A 9295-nucleotide genomic window follows, 5' to 3' on the forward strand; every position below is an offset into this window, starting at 1 on the left:
TCTACAGAAACTACAACCACCCTACTAGTGCTCTGTAGTACTAAGCAGTACGTTATCATCATAGGTAGTCGGAACTCCGGAAGCCTGGAACCAACAATAACAACGAAATGGCAACGGACGTAATTAATAGAAACATCCACGGGCATTTGTATAAAAGCTGTCTTATGTAAAATTCATTTCATCATCAATTTCGAGAGAGAGAAGAAGAAGATAAAACAAAACAGAGTAAAGTAATGAAGATGAAGTGAGAGAAGGGCGGCTGAACATAAAAAAAGAAGAAGAAGATAGATGATGAAGCAGAATATAATGGTTTTTTAATTGAATAAAGAAAGCGAAAGAAATAGAGAAGAAAAGGACAAGATAGTATATAAAAAGGTGGGAGGAGGAGTAGCAGTGGTGGTGGGAGAGTGAAGAAGATTAGAGGAGTGGTGGTGGTGGGACTCAAATACTAAGAAGAGAGAAAACAAAAGAGAGGGGTGTTTTTTTTGTGTAGGTGTAAGTTTTTTTTATTAGTTTATTATTAAGGGGAGAGTACATTGAATTTCAAGGAGGAGGAAGGAAGGAAAAAAACAGAGAGAGTTTGTAGATAGATAGAGAGCAGCAGCAAAGCCAAGAAAGAATGAAAGAGTTTGAGGAGAGGAAACATGTTTAGATCTACCCCAACATCTTCATTTCTTACTACTACTTTACCAAATCCCAAAGGTTTCTACTTCTTTTCTTTTGCTTTGCTTTGACTTGTGATGAAATTATTGGATGCTGTTTCTTTTTCTGGATTGGATTGGATTGGATTGGATTGGGTTGCTTTTATCTGATTACTTTCTTCATTGGGTTGTTTACTTGTTTAGGTTTGGGTTCTTAATCCCAAAGCTAGTTACTTCTTTTTAGTTTTAGTTGATTGATCATATGGTGGTTGTTGTTGGATATGGTGGTGGTGGTGAAGGAGATGGAAATTAGTATAGTTTTGGTAAGAGTTTTTTTGGTGTATATTTAGGATTATGGGTAATACTAGTATTTCCTTTTATCTGATTTTAAATGAAATTCCATTTTAGGAAATGGGGCTTCTCTGATGTTTCTGTTGTTTGTTCAATTTTGTGTTAATAATTGATGGATCAATTATTTATTTTTTTTTTGCTTGTTCAGGGTCTGAAACCAGCTTAGATTTGATGGTTTTGCATGTTGTCTGTTTCCTAAATTGATCTGTGATTGTTTCTAGTACTGTTTTCTATACCAATTTTGTAATTCCAGTACATCTTATTTGATGACTGATTGGTGTGATTCTTGTACCTTGATGTTTGAAGCCATTATTATTAAGAACCCTTATTTGGGTAATTTTGTGTTGTGATTTTTCATTGTAGGTGGGAATTTTTTTTTTTTTTTTTTTTTTTTTTTTTTTTTGTGAATTTTGATTATAGGTAGAAAAATTTGTGCTGGAAAAATTGTTGACTTTCTAGCTATCTGTAAATGGCATCTTTGCACTTGCTGCTCCTGAGCTGCAGATGCCTGAGTTCTGATTGCTGCACATGATGTCTATTGTGGTTGTTGTAAGCTTAGGAGGAGGTTTTACTCTAGCATGAAAAGTTTCTATTTGGATATGCTCATGGCATGCTATGTTTCTCTTCTACTTTGGGTTCCAATTTAAGCTTGATCTGGACTTGATATTTTCAACAAATCTTCATTAGAGACGTTTTTGATTTGTGAGATAGAGTGACCATAGGTATCTTCTAGGTTAATAGGCATCTAGTTATTCAATTTTATGTGAACTTAGATGGATGTTGGTCGAAATTTTGATATTAATGCCTGCTGTGTTATCCATGGTTTAGTTGGTATATAACTGGTACGATGAGATTTTGCGATTCTCAAGTCGTATGTTTTTGTTAATACTGATTTGGGTGTTTGCGCTTCTCTTGAGCAGATCAGCTGCAAAAGTGTGTTGAATAGGTCTCCAAGCACAATTCTGAAGGTTTTAGATAGGCTGTAAGCACAACTCTGAAGGTTTTAGATAGACCACTTCGCCATATATAAGTACATACTCAAGAAGTTTCAACAAGTATGCAAGAACTAGCCAAGAAAGGGTCTGATCCAATTTGGTGGACTTCTTCTGGATCCCAAAATCCACAGAGTTGTTTGTCTAGGAGCATAAGCATAAACATGGACTCCTCTCCTCCAGATTGTCGCAATGTAAAGCAGTTAGGTTTCCAACTGCAAGATCAGGACTCATCCTCGACCCAGTCAACTGGTCAATCACATCATGAAGTATCAAATATGTCGGCAGACCACTCTAATGGACAATGTGTTTCAGCTCAGTCTGGTATACTTATTCTCCAATTCATGTGTCAAAATTTATAAAGCAAAAAGAAAGATAACTGTTGGGTTTGTTTGCGAGGTCACCTGTGCTTTACCTTTCCCTTATTTTTGTTTTCTTCTGTTTATGTACGCAAGGTATTACTTATGGGAAGCAAGGGGATGCACAGAATAAATCAATTCTATCTCTTGGAACCCCTGAATTTGTTTTCCCCCATCAAGTTGATTATGCCCATTCAGTGGTAAGTTGATTCTTCGTTTGTCAGAAGGTGATTCAGTTAATTATTATTGGTCTTGATTTGTCAATTTCGTTTCAGGCTCGCCTACCCTATCCTTATATTGATCCATACTACAGCGGCATAGTAACTTCTTATGGACCACAAGCTATTGTAAGTACAATCATGTCCTTTCTTTGTTTTTTTTTAATGTATTGTTGTTGTCGTATAATGTATTTTCAAGTTATCGTTCGAGTTCAATCATTGTTCTGTATGATTACAACCTGGCCTTTGTGGTAATTCATTTGCGTCGGACAGGCCTTACATGTTCTTCGTGTACCAAGTTGTAAATTAACTTAATTTAAGAGTTTTGGAACTTCATCGTTGCACTAATTTCCAAGGTTCCGCAAGTTTTTTTTTTGTACTCCCTGTTTCATCTGTTGAGGTCTTTTGTTGAGTTGAGCTGGTGTTATAGCTCACTGTACCGCTTCCTTGATCACTCTTCCTTGGCTATCAAATATAAGCGCAGTTACAGATACAAGCATCTATATGTTCCAAGAGTTGAATAACCGAAAGTATTTGGATAGCATTATAGCAGTATAGTACAAATGTAATTCTACTTCCTGTAGTTGCATGTTCGAAGTACATATAGCAGGAGTACTTGAATCACTTTTTACTGCTTCTTTAACTTTTCTGTTGATTGAACAAGTTTTGTCCACCAACTTTGCTTTTTTCCCTTTCCAGTTAATGGTTGTTGATGATCCTTTTTCGAAAATGTCTGTTCGTCAAAAGGACCTTTTAGCAGGAAAAAGAAGGGTTGTGGTGTTGCTTTCCAAGTAGAAAGTATATATCTTTTCCTTTATTTTCGATTCTGCAAGTTTTACGTAGTAAGTAGCATAAAAAGTATCTCCACTTCCCCTTCTGCCATCATCTCATCTACAGTTCGTAGGTAGGTCCTTCAGGTTAGGAGCACTGCAGAAAGGGATGCTTAGGATGAACTCACCACCCTGGACCATATATGTGCAAGTAAAACTTTTGGATGTTCTTTTGTTGCAAAAACTTTAGATAGCATCTTATCCTATGTACCTCATCCGGAATCTGGCTGTGATACCTATATGCAATACAACTTGTGGGTGTTTTTTTTTTACCTTTTTTCTGTTTTAATGTGCAATACAACTTTCCCTTTCATTTTGTAGGATGTGATTCCGTGTTTTTTTTCCCTCTTCGTATTATGTCTTTCTAATATAATGTGGATACTAATTGTGCCCCTACATCTGCAGATACATCCTCAGGTTATGAGTGTGGCTTCTGCTCGAGTCCCACTGCCTCTTGAGCTTGCTGAAAACGAGCCCATGTTTGTTAATGCAAAACAATACCGAGCTATCCTCAGACGTAGGCAGTCACGTGCAAAGCTTGAGGCTCAAAATAAACTTATCAAAGATCGAAAGGTTAGTCTGCATGTTTAAACAATCCTTCCCATCTGGATCTGTTTGTATAATTTTATTATGGCCCTGCAATATTTTTTCTTTTTTATTTTGATAGCCCATTTTGTAGTCTGACCCATGTTTTCGAACTTAGAAACTCTTAAGCCACTTCGACCATCCATGCCAGGTAGAAATTAGTATTGAACAATTTTTCCTACTCACTTTTGAAGTAGTTCTATATCTTCCTATGCAGCCATATCTACACGAGTCTCGGCATCTTCATGCATTGAAGAGGGCAAGAGGATCCGGTGGTCGTTTTCTTAACACCAAGCAGTTGCAGGAGTTGGAGAAAAACAACCACTCTAATGGCCAAAACACCTCTGACATGGGCTACCTGCAATTGGGTGGAAACCGATCAGAATTAGATTTTGGCAACCATGGGGGTGCTTCCACAACATCCTGCTCTGATTTAACAACCTCCTCAAATAGTGGTGCCTTTTTTCGTCAGCAAGATCTCAGGTTCCCAGGTTACGCTCACATGGGAAATGGGAACAGGCAGGACGGAGGTGGAGGGGGCATTATGTGTAACGGATCCCACCAGCGTGTTCCTGTTACACAATGAAAAACATGGGGAGGAAAACAACTTTTGCTTCAGACACGGTTCATTTGGTGCATACTCAAAGTGGAACTGAAGAACTGGCTGGCTTGTGTTGTCCCCCATTTGGCAAATCATCCTTGGCTGTGTTACTAATTATCATTATATGAAATCATGTGTTTCTTTCATTATGTTTGCTTTTTATTTTGATGAACAGACAATGATGATGTTGACGAACGAACGACTTTCAAGATAACGGGGAGTCCGTGCAACATTTTTTCTTCTTCTGGTTTTGGAACATCCATGTACCAACTTTATACATATGTTTTTTCTAAATTCTGTTGGTGTTCTCTCAGTTTGTGTATGGTTGGCTTAGTCCTTTGGCAATGGCTTTCTGCCAACATGTGTTGTTCTGCAGGCTACTGTATCGGAGACAGAGATAATCCCAGTCTTCTGAGTTAATAATTACGCGAGTTGCAAAATCAAAAGAAGTAAAGTGGTAAACTTTCTTCATATATCTCATAGTTGAGAGCAATATACTCGATAGATTTCAGCATTAAGCATCTTGGAAAGCAAAGAAATGCTTCTCAGCTTCAGGTGAAACATTGAAATATGCCTGGAGAACTTGCTGGTTCAATCATCAACCCTTCCAGACTGATGTCCTTCGTGCTAAGTGGCAGAAGATTGAAAATTGTATTTCATTGATGAGAGTGAGAGTTGCAATCTTGATCAAACAGATTGAGAAAATGTCTTCCTTCAGCAAGTCATTTCTAATGTCACTGTCGAAAGTCCTTGGATTTAATCAACTTTCATGCCATAGATTTCAATGTCAACTGATAGTAGTAGTTCTATTGGGAATATTACAAATTCTAATCCAAATATGGATATGAAAGCAGATTATCAAAAGAAGAAAAAAAAGGTAATTTGAGTGGGCAGGAGATTCCTGAATCCTGAGGCCTATGAACTTGCTTACCAAATGTTAGTGCCCTGGCAAGAGATTCAGTTATGATGATCACTTTGCATGTTCTGTTATTGGCATCTGATGCCCATTTCCATTGTTATTTTAGCCTGTTCCGATACCATGTTAGAATACGGACATCCAACTCAAAATCAATTGGCAATGAGTGGAGAGGCCCTAAGAATTATAAACTGCATGATCTTAGATTTCCAAGACAACGGTAAGTAGTAAAAACAAACATTTCGGGTCCCACCTAATCCATTTCTCATTTAATACACTTGGCCCATCTCATTGTCAATCAGAACTCATTGATGCCCCTGACATTTTGATGCAAAATCCTCACTTCACTTGTTAAGAAACAAAGAAAAGTACAGACCGTTGGAGTTGGATTTGAAGTTTTGCAACAAGAAACTTTCACTGGATCGTTATTTCATTCCCCAATTCAGCAGTTTTTTGTTGTTGTTGAGAATATATGTTTTCAAAGTTGTTGTCGTTACGAATCTTCAACAATAAAGATGCTGAGTTGAACACGTTCAGAATCATTGCAACTTGAAATAACGAAGAATTCAAGGAGTTGAAGAACCAAGGAAATCAAGCATGATGAATTCTGGAGTTTTAAAGCTTTATTTTTTAATTCATATGTATTGATAGTTTTGTCACTAAAATTGACAAAGGGGGAGATTGTTAGAGCTCGGTCCAACTCACAAGTGTTGTTATCTCAAACTTGTTTATCAAAACTATGTCTTGATTTCTAGTCTATATTTAGTCAAGTCTCGGATTAGGATAAAAGTGTGTAGTTGAGTATCGGATATCACTGCCGTTTGAAGGCAAAGATCAACTGAAGCTCTGGAAAACTTCATCAACAAAAGGTAAGTGAAGACTGAACCACCTATTTCTCAAGTTTTCACATTTCTATCTATGAGACAATGTCGCATGATTAAATTAGACAGTACTTGCATAATAGAAATTTCGAGTCAAGTTTATCTTGAATATCGTTCCCGAAATATGACTGAATAAGCTTAAGAACATTTGTTCATACTTGATGAATTTGGTTAAGAACAATTTATTCTTTATAACCTAAATTATGATTCATGATTTAATCATTTGAAAATAGCATGGAACAGTGATATGTGTCACTGATATTATTCGGGAATGTTTCGAATTGATTATTGGAGAGAGATAAAACTACTTTAAATCTGGATACAGGACAATATGCATACCAGTTCACATTCTGGAAGAAGTGTTATAAGTTCATAGCCGCAGTACATGTACCCAGTACATGTATCGACGTAGCTATAGTCCGGTAGCAACTTTTTGGTACGCATACCCGGTATCCATACCCATAAAAAGTTTGTTGGCTCGTGAAACAGGAAGGTGCACATACCTAGTATGCAAACCATAAAAGATCTGTGGATTCGTGAACCCATTTTTGTCTTAAGGGTACACATACCCGGTACACGTACTATGACAAAAATACTTACGAACAGGTATACAATAGACGTACTTACCCTATCGAATATTTTCAGATGCATCAGAATTATTTCTATGAGATAATAGGCATTTGAACAATTCTCTAAAAACACTATCTAGACATGTTTGATCACAAGTGTGACTCAAGATTTAGGTTTTAGAGTGTTATATGAAAATGGTTAAGCTTATTGTTCGACTGGCTAGTTTCGGCTAACTTTTCATGAACAAGTAATTGTACACGGTTCGGTTATGGTTCACCATAACCAGAGTGTATATTCTGTTATGTTAATCTCAAGTCAAGTTTTTCATCAAACAGTGATTATTGATTGATTGATTCCAAAGCTACCTTAGCTTAAATCCAAAGCAACCTTGACCTAGAAAGTCTACCTTAGACAATGATGATGATGACGATGTTTTTTTTTCTACCAAGATAGTGGGAAGTCCATGTAACTTTTTTTTTCTTTCGGTTTTGAAACATTTATACATATGTTTTTTTTGTAAATTATGTTGGTATTCTTCTCAGTTTGTGATGTCTTGTTTTAGTCCTTCGGCAATGGCTTTCCCCCATCATGCTTTGTTCTGCAAGCTATTGTATCAGTGACAGAGAGATAACCTCAGTCTTATGACTTATCATCCAAGTTACAAAATCAAAAGTCACTAGCCTTTTAACTCTTATTTTGAGTTTAGGCTTGACACCAAACACCAACAATCCGAGCTCGACCATTTCCCCTAACTAAAGAAGGTACCTGATAATTAAGCTGCACGAGAAAAGAATCTTGGGGCACATTGATCTTGCATTGACCCTGACGAGATCTACACCAAGTCTAATTACCTGTTCAAACCGAAGAAAAATTCCTTCCATTCAAGACAACAACATGAACGTTCTTAATATCAACATCTAAAGGTGCTTCAAATCAGTTCAAAGCCATCCCTTTTGTATAAAACTATTACTGTCACCTAATCTCACTGTCTAAAGTCCTTGGATTTAATGAACTTTCATGCCATAGATTTCAATGTCAACTGATAGTGGTAGTTTTATTGGGAACATTACAAATTCTTATCCAAATATAGATATGAAAGCAAATTATCAAAATAAAATAAAATCTAAGTGATATATATATCAAAGCAAGAAGAGCAAGACACAACCAGTGTAGTCAAAATCGCTTTTTAAGACCGATTACTCACCGAGTAATCACTACAAGCTATATGATCGATATGATTTCGGTTTCCAAGTCATTTCCACTTTTTTTGCGATTAACAAGACCGATTTTCGTGCAAAACGCGTTGGGAATTTTTCCGAGTTGACCTTGCATACACCAAAATTAGAAAATAAAAGATTTCATAGCCCCGCAAATGGGAGTCGTCAAATGGAAAAATCTCTAAAAATATGATAATAGGTTCAATATAACAATATTACACACTTAATTACATGATAATGTTAAAATTTTAATTTTAATTAGGTACGAATCATGACTCATGAGCAGCAATATATAAGTCTCTAATATATAGGTTCTGAGTATTAGGCTGATTTTTGGCGATTTCCAAGTCCTAATTTATTGCTCCTCGCTCCAAGCTTCCCAACTGAGTAGGATCGATGAACAATTTTGTTCACTTTGGACACGACTATAATGGATGTGGATATCAATAACCTCGACCCAATACAGTGAAGCTACTATATATATATATATATATAACTGAAAAGTTTGTATCTAACAAACACACATTTATGACTTAGCCGATGATGAAGTAATCCAACTTTAATTGTAGCCTTTAATTCATTAACTTAGTTTGTTGCATTTTTTAATTTATTTAAATATGTAGTTTTAAATTCGATAATTTTTAAGTTATTCTTGTTTTAAATATACTTTTAAAATGGATTGATTCACTGCCCATTAGGTAATATAATTATAAATTCGAAAAGATTGTTTTTAATGTAACTTGATTTCGATGAATAATAAACAAAGCTTTAATTGATATTGTAAAGATATCAAATAAGTTTAAATAGATTTGTTTTAAGTGATGTTAAATTTGATTAAGAGATAAGCAATATCACAAATGCATAAATGTGACGTGGAAATGAAGTGAATTGGTAGGAACTCAGGTTTCACGAAAAGATAAAATCCGTTGGATCCCCACGATTCTGTTTTGTTAGTTGTTGGATGATTAATTTAAATGCTCAACGACTATATTTCCAAGATTTGCATATTTTTTCCTGCTTTGTAAAAATCACCTCTTTTCGGCATACTCGATTCACCCCAATTCATCTACTCAACTTTGTTTTTCTTATTCATATCTATCTCCATTCAACATCAATTTCTTCTGCATCTATATT

At 35.8% G+C, this 9295-nt stretch overlaps 1 protein-coding gene across 1 annotated transcript; it reads left to right on the forward strand.

The window, feature by feature from the left end:
- Positions 1 to 228: 228 nt before the first annotated feature.
- LOC113350357 (nuclear transcription factor Y subunit A-3-like) lies at positions 229 to 4890 on the forward strand. The gene is made up of 6 exons (XM_026594471.1): positions 229 to 702; positions 1913 to 2308; positions 2440 to 2543; positions 2619 to 2690; positions 3797 to 3964; positions 4194 to 4890. The coding sequence occupies exons 2-6, from the start codon at positions 2050 to 2052 to the stop codon at positions 4560 to 4562; spliced, it is 972 nt and encodes a 323-aa protein (XP_026450256.1). The 5' UTR covers positions 229 to 702; positions 1913 to 2049; the 3' UTR covers positions 4563 to 4890.
- Positions 4891 to 9295: the final 4405 nt, after the last annotated feature.

The sequence above is a fragment of the Papaver somniferum genome, chromosome 2, assembly GCF_003573695.1.
Source record: "Papaver somniferum cultivar HN1 chromosome 2, ASM357369v1, whole genome shotgun sequence".
NCBI classification, from domain to species: Eukaryota; Viridiplantae; Streptophyta; class Magnoliopsida; order Ranunculales; family Papaveraceae; genus Papaver; species Papaver somniferum.

Excerpts from the sequence above, each read along its gene's own strand:
- LOC113350357 (XM_026594471.1), top strand. The coding sequence starts at position 2,050 with ATGCAAGAACTAGCCAAGAAAGGGTCTGATCCAATTTGGTGGACTTCT. Across the intron at positions 2,309-2,439 it reads ATGTGTTTCAGCTCAGTCTG|GTATTACTTATGGGAAGCAA; the intron begins GTATACTTATTC and ends TATGTACGCAAG. Across the intron at positions 2,691-3,796 it reads CTTATGGACCACAAGCTATT|ATACATCCTCAGGTTATGAG; the intron begins GTAAGTACAATC and ends CTACATCTGCAG.